We start from the raw sequence: 18,567 nt of genomic DNA on the forward strand, positions 1-18,567 counted from the left end.
TGATGATATTTTTTGAAATCTTTATAATTTAATTTATTGACATGCGTGCAAGATTATAAATATATTTTATAAATATCTAATTATTCGACATATATTTAAACATGATAGAATCTACTTTTCGGAAAGGAAGGCAATATTTTAAATGACGATCTACATTGCGATCCATATATTAGTTCAAAATCTATTGCTTTCTGTTTTTTTCGGACTATATATTTTTATAAGGTAATATCCGTATTTTGGAAACCTTTATAGTTTCAATGATATAAATGTTTAATAAATATTTGGAAATGAATCTAAAGGGTTTATCATTTATAGGGCAATCGGAAAGGCATTTTTCTAGAACCCATCTTTCTATATAAACTGTTGACTGACGCCTATTTTATCAAACCTAATTTCAGTCATCTTCGCCGACATTGTCTCTACAATTCTTTCCCTCAAAAGAAATCCTTTGTAAGCTTTCATTTTCTTTATTTCTTTTTTTTTGAAATGATTTTCTTTATTTCTTAGCAACACATGTATATCATTACTCAGTTTTTTGATTATCGAATCACGGTTTGTTACTTCAATTTGACGTAATATAATGTGGGGAGTTTTCAATACATGTGGATCATCTTTGTAGGGAAATATAAGGTGTCATCGGAATAGTTAAATACATTTTGTAAGATCTCTATAGTATCATGTATTGTTTAATTTTGAGAATCTAACTAAATATATATATTTCACTGTGGATCGCTTTGTCTCTATGTTTGATCTGAATTGTAAATAGTTAAATTATGTTATAATTTGTGTTGCTTATATAATCTTTAGTTGATTTATTTTGAGGATCAAAATAAATAGATATATTTCAGTACTGTTAGTCGCTTTGTCTCTATGTTTGATCTGAATTAGCAATAGTATAATTTTGTTTTTAATTGTGTTGCTTACATAAACGACGTATATGTTAATCAATATTTCTTTGCTCCACATGCAAGGCAAGATCTCGCGATGGCATTCAACAGAGATCTAAAGCTCAAAAAACCGATCGTTGAAGATTACAGTTATTCTCTCGAAGAGGCTTTCAACAAGGGAAAGAATGAGACTAGGGACCGTTACCGAGCCATGCTCTTTATGTATCAGAACCAATTGGAAGCCATCACAGCCAAGCATGATGAAGAGCGTGAAGTCTATCGCGTGCAAGGTAAATTAGAGTTACTCAAGGAACTCTTCAAGAAAGACGCAAGGAGGAAGAAGAAGAATAAACTAAAGACTGAACTGGTGCTCGCAAAGAAGAAGATGGATGGGGTTAAGATTCCTTACGTTGATTGGTTGAAGATGGGTGAGCCACAAATGTTTGACTGACGTCTCTGTTTTAACAATCTCCAAGTTTGCAATGTTTTAGTTTTTGTGCTGTTTCGGCTACCAATATCGGAATCTATCTTCTGGTTTTGTAAACCAGTTTAATAACATGTTATTTTCAATAGTTTCAACGTATTGTACTGAATTGATGAACTGCTTTTATATTAGCCTGGATCATTGCATTATAGGGGGATTGATTGTTGAACAATGCGTTTAAATGATTTTTACACAATCTTTGCTGAGCTTGTGTGTTCAGTCAGTGTAGTTTCGATCTACTTGAAGAGTATTTTGTGATATGAATTTGGTTGAAATCGTGAAAAAAAGTTATGATTTTGTTCATCATTTGGCCTTAACTTGACACGCGATTATGAAAAGAACCCTTTTAAATATAAAACCAGTTCACTGACTAAACATATTTAAACCCTTTTAAATATTTTTTTTTAAGCCATTACTATTAGATTTAGATTTTCGTAATTATAAAACGACACATACTAAATATTACTTGAAAGGGGGGATTTGCATATATCGTTTTACAGATATTGGGTTTAACTGATTTTTAAATTTTAACGCAGCCTATATGTAAAATTGCCCTATATTTAACCTAAAAATTGTCAAATATGTCCTTCATGCTAATTTTGTTAAATACTTCGGTTTGGGTTTAGTGTTTGCGGCTTCGGTTTTAAGTCTAAGATGCCGGTTTATTGCATATGATTTGTGATTAAGGTCAAGGAGCAATACAAGTATATTGGGAAATCGTATTTCAAATTAACGGTTTCGGTTTATGGTCTAGAATTTGAATAGAAAGTATGCGGTTAGGAGTTAAGGTATAGGACTTTGGTTTAGGGTTTAGGGTTTGAATTTCAGGTGTACAGTACAGGGTCCAGGGATATATATTTAGGATTTTAATTTTACGGTTTGGATTTAGGGTATAGGACTTCATTTTTGGGTTAAAGAGTTTCTTTAGTTAGAGTTGAGAAATATATGACATTTATTTCGTCCCTTCATTTTTCTGTGAATAATGATGGCATGAACATAAGAAATACTAATTAACTATTTCGTATCACCAAGAGAGCACAAACATTCAATGTGCAAAACCGATATTAAAATACCATTGATTTAAACATGTTATTATACAATATGACATTGAGTCCTGATTATAAATAAACCCAGAACCGACTATTATCCAAATGAAACCAACCTTGTTTTATGAATTTAAACATGTAGAAAACCATAATGGAAATGATCCCCCGTTATTAGGCTTTTATATGCATTAATACAGTCAAAGCCCATTTAAAAAGTCGATCTGAAAACATAGTTAAGCCCAAATATAAAGAAGACAGATTTCAAAACTCGAAACCCTAAATTGAGCGACGTGTTTAGTAGGTCTCTATAAATCTGCTACCAAAAATTACAATCATAGCGTCTGAACATTCTCCCCTTTCAATGAAGCCGCTCAAATATAATTGGTCAATTCCTACCCAGGTATTAGCGAGCTACTAAACTAAATTTTTTTGCAATACAAATTTGTTCAGCATAAAAGATAATTTTTATGATCCTATAGGAATTATGCACTTTTGATCCTGAAAAATCTCCATTGGATTCCTATGGCTATGTAAGTTTTTTTACACATAAAATATTTTGTTTCTATTATACGTTTGGAGTACTTACAAGTCATAATTTGATGTTTGTTATGTGACAGTGTTACGAAAAAGTTGACAATCATACAGACAATAAAGTCATTAAGAGGCATCAGTTTCACATTATGATGCGCTTTACACACGGAAACCAACATTCAGCCAATATCCACGATGAACCAGATAAATCCAAGTTTATGGATTGGATGGAGACTAACAAACAAATACGTAAAGGTGTAAATCTAAAGTCTTTGATTAGAAAGTGATGTGCTGTTCGTAACTTTGTTTGGGATCCATTGACTAAAACATGGTCATCTAAATTTGAGATTTGAAGTTACTATATGTTTTTTTTTTGGATTTAACTCTTAATTATTGGATTTGGTTTTATTAATTACTTCGTTGGGTTTTTTTAAATTTTAATATTAAAAATCTTCATTTGTCGTATATAAGTTTCTCTGATATATTTATCCATTACTGTTACTATGAATGCAGCCGTCGTAATATTATGCTTATATTATATACATTAATTTGAAGCATAATAATATCTTAAATATTGAAGTGATTAGGCGGCTAAATATCAAAATTAGTAAAACCAACTTTTAAAAGAAAGAAAAAATCAGTTACCTTAATATCAGAAATATTATAGGTAACATGCATGAAGCCGTTCTAATATTAAATTTATAAAGTATAACCTAGGAACTGATTTAACTTGACCAATACGTAATTCATATTGATATCTTTCTTAAAACTGTATATCACACACTTGCCGAATTAATAATTAAATGTGTTTATATTACATCAGATGTCGATCATCGTAGATATTTGGTCGGTAACTTTCTTAATTAGATTTGGTAACAAATTTAAGATTCCCAGTAAATATGAGTAGAGGATATACGCGTAATAATTTTGTAGATCTTTGAAAGTGGATGTTCCTAGACGGACACACCATTTATTAAAAAACGTTTATATAAGATTAAAATAACGATAATGAGACTGAGGTTATTTGGAATTGATATTATATAAAAATACAAGCAAAACATACAAAATAGCAACGTACGAAACTGAACGAAATAGATAAATCACATATGTAAAAAACATAAGTTATTTTACATGCGTGCTTAGATAATACATCTCCACAACTCTGCTTGTTTCAGTCTTGATTCATAGCAAACTGAACAAATTGAGTAAGCCTTTTGGAGTAGTAACAATGCTTGCATACTTCAGCCATGTTATCGGGATGGCACTCAGTCCATGGCTCAAGGTTCACCATAGCTGTATAGTAGCGGGTCTCCATAATTGCAGGGATTGTACTTAGAGTTTTCTTGACTCTTTTCCAGCAATAATCGGAGGTTGATAGATTTTCTTTCCATTGGAGTTTATCCAGATACTTCTTACCTTTTGGATAGTGTTCTAATGCAAGCAATAACAAACCGTAAAGATAAGTACCGTTTCTATACTCACCAATGGATGCTTGGCGTAGATGATAGAGGCCTTTGCGTTTTTCTTTGTGGACGAAATATTGAAGTATGCCCTCAATATAGTGTGCCTCAGGGTTATCGTTCTCCAAGCATAGTTCCTTGAATCTGTTGTGCTTGGTGAGCATTTCGAAAGGTTCGGCAGCAAAATATGACAAGGAAATGTTTCTGAAATAGATGGTGGGATCGGAGATGGAGTGGTCGTCGTTTGAATTAGAGGAATCACCGATGTAAACAATGTCATAATTGTTCACCGATTTTTCTTCTCCCATATTCACATAACTGTATGTATTTTGTTTGATATTTTAAGTTTTGTGAAAGTTGTTTCTACTCTCAGTCGATGATGAGAATGCGGATAGGTAATGTTCGATGTTGTAGGAGGATACTTATAAAGATGGTGGTGGGAAAATTTAAATGTGATTGTACATGATGAAAATGCTGTGTAAGTGCTAGAAATATGTGCTAAAAAGGTCAAGAGACAACACATGCATTGATAAAAGGCTGTGGTTTATGAAGAGTTGTCACGTACTCAGAAAAGTTGGTCGTTGCTTTATTTGCATGCTTATTGATATTACCAATCGAAGTGACTATTAAACAACTATATAGACTGGATTTTTAAAGCTTTCTCAACAAAAACTTATAAAAGTAAAACTATAACTCGACCAACTTTCATTTTCTTATTGGTATGTATTTGAATAGAATAGTTTCTCAAACAATAGACCACTTAAACTTATGGTAATAATATATCCGATATGTATTAGTTTAGGAAATGCATTAAATCAATTGAATAAGTTCATCCGAGATTTCTTCATTCTTAAAAGATAATAAAAGTTAGAAGTTTACTTGACCAGTACTCATGTCCTTATTCATACGAATAAGAATATTTTGTTGTTCAGACAAGAATAATAAAATCAGTTCTACTTAAGTGGTTGGATTTTCTAATTTGACGCTAGGTTTTTCATATGCTCCTATAAATAAAACTAACCTTTACTCGACATGCTATATCGTATTGAGTACAAAGAGGTTACAATCTCCACTCTATATCTTCTCTGTTATTATGTTGTTAGTATGTTATACAAATCGATCTAAGTAGTTTTTATATAGGTCTTTAGCAAAACATAGTATTCTTGAAGCAATGTTAACCATGAAGAAAACAATTTCTGAAATTATTGAAGCACCAACGGTAAATATTTTGGGAATTATCATATGAAAGCGTTCTTTTTTTCTGAAAGAGGAAGACAAATATGATTTAACTACAAATTTATTGTCATTTAAATGCTTCAAATTAGGCTGGAACTTATATGGTTGTTGCAAAAATTGAGGCCATTGATTTGGATAAACCATGGTACTACACTGCCTGCAATTTTTGCAAAAGAAAAATGGCCAGACAAGGAGATGGTTTTGAGGGAAACGTGCAACATCTTCAACATAATCCTATATACAACTGCAAAACATGCAACAAGGATTTTGAACATGCTATTCACTGGTATGGCCGTTTATAAAGATTTATCTTGCTGCCTTTGTAATAAATCAGTATTATATGTTTGTATACTAATTTAAATAGTGTATTTTTTTAGTTACTACTTGGTTGTACGTGTCTCTGATGACTCAAAGGGAGAAGTCAAGTTTTTGCTTTTCAACAATATTGCGGAGAGGCTCATTAGGAGACCTGCGTTTGAGTTAGTCCAAGAGGCTGGTCAGGTATTTTCTTCGTTTTCAAGATTAGGGGAACTAAGGAAATTGCATTTATATATATTCTTTGAAAGATGTATTATTGTTTTACAGGAAAATCCACATTTTCTACCTCAGTCTCTAACTGATTTGATTGGGAGAAAACTTCTATTTAAGATTACTATCGCAAGTAATGGTCAACAAGAACATAATGCAGCATATGTTGTTGATTTAGTGATTGACAATGCAGAAATAATTCAACGCTTCGATCCACATGTAACAATCATAATACTGATAAATCAAAATTAATTGTGACCAGTATAAGTTCTAACGAATTTTTATTTTTTTTTACAGCCACATTTTGTGATTTTTAATGATTATAAGTCGGACGAGGACTGATGCTAATCCTTTCTTAAGGAACTAAGTTGAAGTCCAATATGGCCGTCAAAGTGCAAGAGTTTAAGAATTTTTTTTTTTCTGTTCATCAAATTTCATAATGTTTTCCGTTGTCTCTCTTTTGGCTTTTATATTTATTAGAATTAATTATGAGGTGTTATTTGGTTCGTTATATATAACAACTCCTTTAATCTAATTATTTTTCCACATTACAGCAAAATTATTGTTTTAAACTTTAAAAGTGCGGAACTTATCACTAGAAGATAGTATAGAACTATATATTCGACATTTCAAACATAAGGTTGTTATATATATGTTAAAGTTCCAAAAAAGCATAATTAATAAACGAATAAAGTAAAAGAAGGTAATATATTGAATTAAATTGTCATAAATAGTTTACCAATAAATATCATATTCACTTGCGCAAGGAATACATACATGGTAAGAATTTGATAAGGTAACTTTATTTGGCAACAAAGGATTATACGTATATTTTGAAGATGATATAACCTAATGGTCATGTATCGATTTCAATTATATTTTGCTGAAGAGGTCGGCTTCTGAACTTTATATCTTCGACTTTCTTTCAAATTATATAAGTTTATTCAAGCCTGTATTCTAATTGCATACGATTCAATCTATACGTAGTGTTTTGGTGTTACTGAAAAACAAGCATTCGATTTTGAGTGGGAAGCATGAAGAGAAGTAATCCACTGTCTACAGACACGGGGAATAAACCACAGAAGAAAAAAAAACAGTGTATGTTCTACATAAAATAAATAAAAACATTTATATATGTTGAATTTTCCTACTACTGAATACAAGGAATGATACATTATCAGTAACGTTTTTGTAGAACATACACTGTTTTTTTTTTCTTCTGTAGTTTATTCACAGACTTAGTTTGTTGACGCAGGTACCAATGACAAAGAGAATACTCCAATGGGGAATATAACACAAAACTCATCTATTACTAACGTTTCACCTCTGCCCAGTATAAATCCTTTTAGGACGCCCTTGCAGAATGTTACGAATCAAGTATTTCGACCCATTATTCCAATTCCACCAGAGTCAAATCCGTCAAAAAACGTTGAAAATACATCGACACATACTGTCCCATTAAGTTGTGTTTTTCAAAGTTTTAAAGATGGACTAACACATCAAGCTAGAGCTGTGCGAAAGGAAATACTGAATAACAAAAGAACAATAGGGATTACTACCTCAAATAGAGGTTAGTCTCCTAACGCTTTCATTATCCCCACGTTTATTCTTATTACTGTATTGATTAAAAACATTTCTGAAAAATTCATTTTCATTACATTGTACAGTTACCAGGATTTTCAAGCCAACCAAGACATCCGTTGTACCACCTCTAGGTATAAGTTTCTGTTCAAAGGAAGAGTTAGAAGACTTTTTAAAGAATGAGTAATGATGGAACCTTTTCTGAAAATTAGCTTATGAATTCTATTTATGTCTGTAGGTCCCTATAATTCAACGCAAAGTTCACCTACTCTTGCAAATTTGAGTGTTTCTGGAATCAACATGCACCCATCGAGTAATAGCATTGTTTATTAATTACTGCTTATTATATAAGTAGTGCTTATATAGTATGATCGTATACAAATAGTTAATAAAATAGTAATAAATTAATAGTTTAGCACAAGTTACGTATAATTAAAAATTATCATTCCTTAAGGTACTATTGGTTATCAAGAAACTATATCCCGGAGTACCTTGAGGAAACGAAAGACAATTGGATCACCTCCATCGGTGAATTCAAAGACAAGACATAAGGAAGGTAACAACGGGTTTTAAATAATGTTTTGTCGTTATTATAAGTTCTATGCTACTATTTCAAAAGTGCGACTAAACTTAAACAAATTTATACAGCAAGACAAGGTCCCAACATGACACACCATAGTATCCCGACTGGTCCAGCAGTGTCTGTAGAAGATGCACCTCGTGAAGGTAATTTTTTAGATATTTGTAATCGTACTAATATGATGTATACTGAAAGGTAAAAATTAATATTATACCTATTTCATGAATTTATTTGCGCTAGACCTTTGATTATATGTTTAAATAAATCTTTTTCAGCTACTCAAAGTCCATTCCAACAAACCAAAACCAATGAATTCATTCCTCCACCAAGGTTCATCGTCGAGGATCATCTTGAAGGTAAAATGTCTATTCCATCTATACATATACAAAACGTTTTATTTATGGATCATATATTTTGACTTTGTAGTACACTTTTTCACGCAGCTTACAATAATCGATATGCAATGGAAAGTGAGTCTGAAAATGAAAATGATAATGAAGATGAGGAGAATCAGACTTACACTACCTATCCTCCTGGAGAGACTTTGATAAACACATCACCACAACATATCCCACAAGAAACTAATAATACAGTTACTTCGCCTATTGTCATTGGGATACAAAAAAACGGTGATGACCTGAAAATTACTACAATGTTTCTTACAAATAAATAACCTCGATATTAGTTTTTTTAATGAAGATATTTGACGAAACACAGGTTACTACGACGACGGAGATCCAGGTTAGAATTGTAAGTTTTGTCAAGCATATATGTGGTATGGTGAAAGAATTGGAAAACGCCGGCGTAGTGCCAATCCTGTATTCACAATGTGTTGTAAACATGGTAAAGTTGTACTTCCTCGGCTCGCAAATCCTCCAATGGAGTTAATGACTTTGTTATGCAAAGGAGACGAGTTAAGCAAACATTATCGAGAGTTCATACGAGCTTACAATATGATGTTCTCTTTCACATCTCTTGGGGGGAAGATAGATCATTCTATTAACAATGGTCGTGGACCATTTGTTTTCCGAATGTCCGGTGAGAACTATCATCGTATTGGTGATATAGTTCCCGAGCCTGGACAAGCTCCAAAATTTTCCCAGCTCTATATCATTGACACTTTAAATGAGATCAAAAATAGACTTGACGCTTATGCTGGGTAATTTACTTCATTATATGAAGTTACTATGATTATATTGTTCGCTTTGTAGTATGGTCGACGTTTTGTTAACTTATATTAGGATTTTTTAAAAACTTTGCAGGTCTGACAGAGCTGCTGCTAAAAAACTATGAGAACCACTTGTTCTTCTTCTGAAGAATATGTTAGATCAGTATAACCCTCATGTCAAGGCTTTTAGGTCTGCAAGAGACAGATTCGACGTGGAAGGATCAACAGGTTATAGGATGAGATTGATTGAAAGTCGATAACCTGATGGACGGACCCATAATCTGCCGACTGCAAATGAAGTTGCTGCTTTGATACCTGGAGATTTTGTTTTAAATATGGAGACACGAGATATTGTTCTAGAGAGTACAAGTGGAAAGTTGCAAAGGATATGTGAATTACATCCGGCGTATTTGCCTCTGCAATATCCACTATTGTTTCCATATGGAGAGGATGGCTTTCGATTAAATATTCCTATTGGTTTTGAAGACAGCACTGCGAGAAAACGCAAGAATGTAACTATGCGTGAGTACTTTGCATTTCGGATTTTAGAGAGGAGGTGGGAAGCACCTACAATTACAAGATCAGGCAGATTGTTTCATCAGTTCCTTGTGGACGCTTACACAATGATAGAATCGAGTAGACTACGTTACTTGTGGCTGAATCAGAAAAAGCTCCGGTCAAGTAGTTACGCTGCAATCCAGAAAGCAGCTACAAGAGCTGGAGCTAAGATGGCGGAACAAGGGAGCCGAATTTTCATTCCAGCAACTTTCACCGGGGGAAAAAGGTATATGAAGCAGCACTACTATGATGCCATGGCTCTGTGCAAATACCATGGATTTCCCGATATTTTCATCACTTTTACGTGTAATCCAAAATGGCCTGAAGTTACAAGGTATCTGAAAAAATATAACCTGACCACCGAAGACAGGCCAGAAATATTGTGTAGAGTTTTCAAGATGAAACTCGATAATCTTATCGGCGAGTTGACTAAAAAGAACGGCTCCTTATTCGGTCCTGTTGCTGCAGGTAAATCTCCTTTACATGTTACTTATATTAATTGTTTAATCAAAACAACTAATGTAGATAGCTGTTTTGTTTGTTAAAATTGACTATGTATTTTATTTTTTATTTTGTCAGTAATGTACACGATTGAGTTTCAAAAAAGAGGAATGCCACACGCTCATATTCTTGTCTTCATGGAAAAAGGATCAAAATTTCCAACAGCCGATGATATAGATAAGATTATTTCCGCTGAAATACCAGACAAGATAGTAGATCCAGACCTGTATGTGATCGTTGGGGATTGTATGATGCATGGTCCTTGCGGTGCAGCAAAGAAGGATAATGTATGTATGGTTAACGGTAAATGTTCTAAGATGTTTCCGAAACCCCTCAACATCAGGACATCGATTGACGCAAATGGATTTCCAGCTTACATGCGTCGGATTGATGGTAGGTTCATTGAGAAAAATGGAATCAGATTAGACAATGGATTTGTTGTACCATACAACAGAGACCTCATGCTTCGATATCGCGCCCATATGAATGTAGAGTGGTGCGTCCAAACACGAGCTGTTAAGTATCTTTTCAAATATATTCATAAGGGACCTGATTATGCCTCAGCTGCAATGGATAAAGAAGATGAAGATGGTGTCATTGACGAAATCAAAACATATTACGACTGCAGGTATTATTATATTTATACCAATTCGTGTTACTATTTAGAAAGTACTATATTCTATAAATTTATAACAATATATTAAAAATTCAGTAGAAACTCTATAAGCTATTCATTAATTATAGAAGATCAATAAATTAATACTAATTAGAATATTGAACTTTATACATTAACTTAATTTCTCCAATCCAAGTTTGCGCAAGTAATCCGCTATTAAAAAATATAATACGAAAAAAATTCTAAGATAATACAAAATTTGTATTGTACTCTATGTCTCTTCAAAAGAAACGAAATTACATCAATAATCTATTACTATTAGTACAAATATATATGTATAAACTTTAAAAAATATCAAATATCATAGATGAAATTTATATAACTCATTTGTTATAAATAAAATAAATACATTATTAACAAATAGAGTTTATCTATCTTTTACATTTTCTGGCCAAGGTTCATCTTTACTCATTTATGTTTTCGTGTTTCTTAATTAGATATATTACTGCATGCGAGTCGTCTTGGCGGATTCTTGCTTTTCCTACACATTTTCGTACTACTTCTGTAGAGAAACTTGGCTTTCATCTTCCGGATCAGGAACTGGTATTTTTTGATGAAGATGAACCTATTGAGAGTATTCTCAACAAAAAGACTGTCAACCAAACCATGTTTTTGGCCTGGTTCATAGCAAACAGAAAATATGCAGAGGCAAGAGAGTTGACATATGCGGAATTTCCAACAAAATTCGTTTGGAAATCAAGTACGAGAGAATGGGTACCACGGAAACGAGGCTTTGCGATAGGGAGGATTGCGAATATTCAGCCATCATGTGATGAGCTATATTTCTTAAGAGTATTGCTAAACTGGGTAAGAGGGCCGACATCATACGAGGATATAAGAACAGTTGATGGTGTTTTATATCATACATACGAAGATGCTTGCTATGCGTTGGGATTAATGGATGATGACAAGGAATTCATAGAAGCTATCAAAGATGCCAGTGACTGTAGTTCTGCGACGTATGCAAGGAAGCTTTTTGCGAGAATGTTGGTTTCCAAATCGTTGTCTCAGCCTCATGTAGTGTGGGAAGCTACTTGGGAGTATCTTACCGACGATATTCTTTACAAGAAGCGGCGAGAAAATGGAAGACCTGGTGAGTTTTGTCCAATTAAATTTTCTTATTGTAAGAATTTCTATGTTAATTTAATATCTGGATTATCAAACTTGAAGATATGAACTTGACCATAGAGCAGATCAAAAATATTGCTCTTACTGAGATCGAAAATCATTTGCTCAGCAATGGTCGTAGCCTCAAGAAATGGCCCCACATGCCAAAGCCAGAAAATTTAGGAGATTACAACGGCAATCGCCTTATAGATGATGAGCTTAATTATGTTGTGAAAGATCAGCTAAAGGAAAATGAAAGACTTATGGCGATGATAACAGATGAGCAAAGAGGGGTATACGAACAGATTCTGGATGCAGTTTTAAATGATATCGGTGGAGTGTTCTTTCTTTATGGTTATGGAAGCACATGAAAAACCTTCGTATACAGAGCACTCTCGTCAGCTATCCGATCAAAAGGTATGATTGTTCTAAATACCGCATCAAGTGGAATTGCAGCATTGTTGTTGGAAGGAGGTAGAACCGCACATTCCAGATTTGGTATTCCGATAGATGTAGACGAATTCAGTACTTGCAAGAAAATAGAGGCAGGATCAGATCGTGCAGAATTAGTTAAAGCGGCAAAGTTAATTGTATGGGATGAGGCGCCTATGATGAGCAGACACTGTTTCGAAACGTTGGATAGCACTATGCGTGATGTTATAAGATCTTGTGAAGAAAAACTTTTTGGGGGTAAAGTTGTTGTTTTCGGTGGAGATTTCAGACAGATTTTACCGGTTATACCTGGAGGTGGTAGAGCAGAGACTGTTTTGGCGGCTCTGAATTCGTCATATCTTTGGGAGCATTGCAAAGTTCTGAGGCTAACAAAAAACATGAGATTGCTGGCTGGTCTTCCTGATGATGCAGCAAAAGAGCTTGAATCCTTCTCAAACTGGATTTTGGATATAGGAGATGGAAAAATAAATTTGCCTAACGACGGTCAAGTTGAGATTGACATCCCTTCTGATTTGCTGATACAAAATAGTGGAGAAGACCCTATTGAGACTATGGCAAAAGAGGTTTATGGACAAGCATTTCAAACTTCAACAGATAACGATTTGTATAGACATCGAGCCATTCTTACTCCCACAAATGATGAAGTGGATAAAATAAATGACTACATGCTTTCGCAGTTGCCAGGTAACATGTTTTATCATTTATTCTTATGTTCAACTAACTTTGTACATATCACTAAACAAACGGATTTACATATGCTTTTAGGAGAAGAGAAGGTTTACCTTAGCTCTGACAGTATTATCCCATCCGATGTTGACATAGAAGAAAATGTCGTATATCCTGCAAAGTTTTTGAACAGTGTTAAAGTGGCTGGACTGCCTAGACATTGCTTGAAGCTCAAGGTTGGTGCTCCTATCATGTGTCTTCGTAACATGGATGTTGCAGATGGTTTATGTAATGGTACTAGGCTAATTGTTACTCAGTTACTGCCCCATGTGATAGAAGGTAGAATTATAACCGGAAACAAAATTGCTGGACATCCGGTTTGGATCCCTAGAATGTTTGTCACACCACCTGACACCAAGTTTCCCTTCAGAATGCGTCGAAGACAGTTTCCAGTTACTTTGGCTTTCGCGATGACCATCAACAAAAGTCAAGGTCAAACACTGGAAAGTGTTGGGTTGTTTCTGCCTAGGCCAGTGTTCTCTCATGGTCAGCTCTACGTTGCACTTTCAAGAGTTAAGTCGAGATCTGGATTGAAAATCCTAATAACTGGTAAAGAAGGGAAAACGTAGACAAAAATGTTGAATGTTGTCTACAAACAAATTTTTCAGAATATTTCATAGTCACGGTATGTAATTTTAATCTACTTTCTTTTCAAATACAAAATTTTAAGTATATAGTCTGTTACAATTATTTACTTTTTGTATTTTCCAGATGGGTAGTGATGGGTTAGGAACTGATTGTATTCAGGAGCATCCTGTTTTCTGACTATTTCGATGAAAGTATGTCTACTTTAATATTATTTCATGTTAACTTTTATTTTCTTACTTATAAATCTGTAAAATAATGTTCATCCGACAAATTACTTACAATATTTATTTAATTTTTTGCAGGTTTCTAAATTATTTTGCATTATTTTTCGACAATTGTACTTCATAATTTATATTCTTATGGACAATTTTTTGATTTTTTTTAAATATATTTTCTTTTACTATGTCTACACAAAAGTTTATTTTATTATTAATGGAAACAAAATATTTTATTCTCCATCATAGATTTTAACGACAGATATACAATACATTTCTAATTAATGATAATATAAAATCTGAATGTTCTAAAACTATGCAATATTTATTCCATATTTTGAATGAAAGTTCCTTCGTAAACATACAAAAAAAATATGGACGTTGCAATTATACGTACACGGTACATACAATATCTGCCTCTTCATACTGAAGTTACTATGTTCCCTCTCGTCCATCGCAAATTGGTGTGCGATTTTTTTTCCACGCCTGATGAATTCTCCCAAAGACGGTTGTTGACATAGTATAAAATCTGTTACTTATAAAATCATATAAGATTTAGTCCATATTTTGAATTTTCTTATGTCCGCACAGGGTGCGGACCGGTCACCTAGTGTTACATAAATGAACAAACGAGTATGATTTTCGTTTTTTGCATTTATATATGAAGCCAGTTTCAAAAAAAACAAAAAAACAAAAAAACAAACGAGTTTGATTACTTAGGGGCTAGGGCAATTAAGTAAGAAACTTAAAAAATTATCTACTCCGTATAATAACGTATTAATGTCCATATAGCCTAGTTTACAAGTAAGTACGTCTTGTATTCATATTAATAAACGGGGAAAATAGTTGACAAAAAGAAGAATTTTTAAAATTTTCTTTAAACAAAGAGTTGGAGAAAATTCTCGACAATGGAGAAGAACGTTTGAGTTCAAATTTAGAAAGTATTTTTAATGTTCGAGAAGATAGGTAGAATGTGGACGTCGAGGATATAATGTCGAAATCATCTGAATTAAAAACCAAAAATATATATTGCTGATAATCTATATCTACACAACAACTGAATTTGTGAATATTAAATTACTAATCAAAGTTCAAGTTCTATTAATCATAATTTTCTTGTAGGATCTATCATTCTATTTCTATCCGTCAGATCCTAATTAAATGGGTTGATATAGTTCCTACTTCCTAGATATTAAGCCATTAAGACATTTCATTTTCTTGAATAGAGCTTATATCTTAATTTTTATTTACCTTAAATCTTAATTAATGGTAATACATCATCATATAATTGGTTTAACAGCTAATCTTATCCAAAATTAGAATGTCTTAATAGAGAGGAGCTGTGTCCCACACATGTGCCTTTTAATAAAGTCCATAACCCGACAGACAGATCGTGTACAATAATTTGTTTTGTATGCATTTGGTTGAATTGAAACAATATATCACTTTCGTACCCAAAACCGCCGCAAAAGCTAACATGTTTTCGGCCAAATGTTTAAAGACCTTTTGGAATTTTTCTTTACTGTGTTGTTCGTCGCATTTGTACTGCCCGTTGTTTTACTGATGAGAGATCACAGTTACTCTACCGAACAATTTATTTTCTCAGACTTTGACACAGCTAATTGACATTTTAGTAGCTCAATAGAATTTAGGAGATTATTGACTTTGTGTTTTTTTTTTTTCGGCAACCTATTGACTTTGTTATGTCAATAGAAATCTCGCAAACCTCACTTTTAAGGATAGTTTATTCTCCACTAACAAATAAAATGATCAAAAAGAACAAGCAAATAGAAGGTGGGTTGCTGCTTATATGACAAGAAATGAAGAACCTTTGATAGTTCAAGTATATAAACTAAAGCTATTTCCTGAAAATTGACTCGAAGTTTAATAGTTGATGAGAATGAACATGCGCTGTGTGAATTTGTATTTTATTCCAAACTAGGGGTTTGCCGGCGCTACGCGCCGGATTTTTGTATAATGATATATGTTTTAATAGTTTTAAAATTATTTTTGGTGTTTTAGTAAAAAATATTTATCAAACATATAAAGATATTTAAATTTATTTCAATTCTTGTATTAGTTGTCTTTAGATTTTTTAAAAAATAAGAAAAATTTGAATACATATGCAATATATTTTTGCCTTTTATGTAAATGGATCTTTTAACTTTTTTATTAATCTTTGTTGCTTTTGATCGAATTTTTAATACTTGGATATTATGTTCCTAAATTTTAGAAAGATATACAATGAATTTCAACTGCAATATAAACAAATTGAACATTATTAATCACAGGTGATCTAAAATACTATAATATCAATAAAAAAATGCATTAGAATCAAGACTAAAATACGAAAAATATTTTATTTCTTTCATTTGACAGAACATTTTTGATTGTTTTCCAACAACTTACATGTATGATTTAATGTACTTCAATTTCAGCGAGATAATAATTTAGGAGAAGCAACTGAACCTCTCGATTGAGGGAGACCGTAACCAAAGTCACGATCTGTCTAAGGTTGAAATCTGGATGGTCTTTTTGCTAGACCCGCTGGTTCGAGTCCAGCTCGTGACAAAAGGCTTTGATCAGACTAAAATATATAATCATATTATACTTATACCATTTGATATAACATAGTTTCACAAATACTATTATTTAAGCTTCATATGCATATATTAACGGTATTCATATATGCACCAAGAGTAAATCTGCTACTCAAACTAATAGATTATTTTATTTCTGTTATATTTCAAATTTTGAGAGGCTGAATTACAATTTATGCATGAGTATTGATATTTTATATGATTTTAATTGTTTTTGTTTGATTTTAAAATCATTTTATTATATTTAAATATTTACGCTATGAGGACTGTTTTAATTTTCTATTTTAGAAATTGTTCAATGAAATAACGATTGATTTAAAGTGTAACATCTGAATTGTTTATTATTTGAACATACAAAAACAATTAGTTGCACTGAAATGAGAGACAACTTGGTTCTAAAATTTGGATATTTTTATAGAACAATCATATAGATTTCCCTTATATGTTTGCTATTTCTGCTCATACGAACATATATTTGATGTAATTTATCATAAATATGTATATTATGAGTATGTATGCAACACTAATCAGTTATTGGGCTTGATTCTTGTTTAGAAGAAAGATTGTTGGAAAGAGGAAGCATAAGACGTTCTTTCATTGAACTCAAATGTTTATTAGTTTTCTTAATGTATGTTTTGTACGTATATATAAAAAAAAGAGTTAAAGGTAAACTAAAATTATTGTTGTATACTTGTAATGTGTCATCATCCTTTATCTGGTAATTGTTTATAAATTAATCCTTTCTTAATTTGATCTCTGTTTGTCGGAGCTTTGGGGCTTTAGATTTTAGACCAGGATGAGATTTATTCGCAAAGTTGAAAATGTTAAGAAAAACAAAGTGTATCTGAGTTTAACTTGTTTATTAAGTCAGTATATATTATGCACTACAAATAAGAAGTTTCATGTTTCTCTGATTAGTCATAGCAAGCCGATCTCCTTTCTAGATCATCCACTTCGGTAGATTGCAAGAAACAAAGTTTTAGTTTAAATCACCTAGGGTTATTTTCCAAGACATATTTAACAAAACTATTTAAGAAAAACAAACCTTAAATGCAACACAAAACACTAATCTCATCAAGCACCTATGAGATCGATACAAAGGAATGAGCTACTTAGAAGAAGCTTGAAGAAAACCAATGAAAAGTGTGGGAGTATGAATCTTGTGATTGAAAAAGCAAATAACTACATGGTTTAGTGAGATCTTCAGTTTTATTTTCATCTTCTCTTCGTCAACTACATCAGTAACCTCTGACATCATCACTTTCAATAAACACTATAAACAAAACAAACATGACACAGTCAATCTTTGTGATTACCCATGATTTCAGAGTATTATGGTCCTAGAAATGAATGTAGTTTTTGTTTTGCGTCATGTCCAGTTGTGCATAAAGCTTTTGGAATTCGTTGATCACATTTGCTTGATCCATGGATGAGATTTTCTGAAAATGTGAGAAACAGAGCAAGGTATGAGAATATCAATTGTGCTAAGATTTTCTTTTGCTACACCTTTTAGCTACCATATCGTTAAGATATAATTTCCTCGTAGAAGTAAGTTTCCAGAGGTAAGAACACATACCAGGTGTAACCACAACCATTTCTTGCTTGAAAGTGCGGAAAGCATCTGCACATGAAATAGTTTTCA

The 18,567-nt window shown here is 32.6% G+C and overlaps 2 protein-coding genes across 2 annotated transcripts; both read left to right on the forward strand.

Annotated features, from left to right (window-relative positions):
- Positions 1 to 9,836: 9,836 nt before the first annotated feature.
- LOC125582237 lies at positions 9,837 to 12,714 on the forward strand. The gene is made up of 4 exons (XM_048748828.1): positions 9,837 to 10,527; positions 10,639 to 11,188; positions 11,674 to 12,329; positions 12,407 to 12,714. Exons 1-4 carry the CDS (start codon positions 9,837 to 9,839, stop codon positions 12,712 to 12,714), a joined length of 2,205 nt encoding a protein of 734 aa, XP_048604785.1.
- Positions 12,715 to 12,901: 187 nt separating this feature from the next.
- LOC125581263 (ATP-dependent DNA helicase pif1-like) lies at positions 12,902 to 14,630 on the forward strand. The gene has a single exon (XM_048746355.1). The coding sequence runs from the start codon at positions 12,952 to 12,954 to the stop codon at positions 14,089 to 14,091; it is 1,140 nt and encodes a 379-aa protein (XP_048602312.1). The 5' UTR covers positions 12,902 to 12,951; the 3' UTR covers positions 14,092 to 14,630.
- The last annotated feature ends 3,937 nt before the right edge of the window (positions 14,631 to 18,567 follow it).

This window comes from Brassica napus, chromosome C2 (assembly GCF_020379485.1).
Source record: "Brassica napus cultivar Da-Ae chromosome C2, Da-Ae, whole genome shotgun sequence".
Lineage (NCBI taxonomy): Eukaryota > Viridiplantae > Streptophyta > Magnoliopsida > Brassicales > Brassicaceae > Brassica > Brassica napus.

Excerpts from the sequence above, each read along its gene's own strand:
- LOC125582237 (XM_048748828.1), top strand. The coding sequence starts at position 9,837 with ATGGAGACACGAGATATTGTTCTAGAGAGTACAAGTGGAAAGTTGCAA. Across the intron at positions 10,528-10,638 it reads ATTCGGTCCTGTTGCTGCAG|TAATGTACACGATTGAGTTT; the intron begins GTAAATCTCCTT and ends TTATTTTGTCAG. Across the intron at positions 12,330-12,406 it reads GCGAGAAAATGGAAGACCTG|ATATGAACTTGACCATAGAG; the intron begins GTGAGTTTTGTC and ends TCAAACTTGAAG.
- LOC125581263 (XM_048746355.1), top strand. The coding sequence starts at position 12,952 with ATGATGAGCAGACACTGTTTCGAAACGTTGGATAGCACTATGCGTGAT.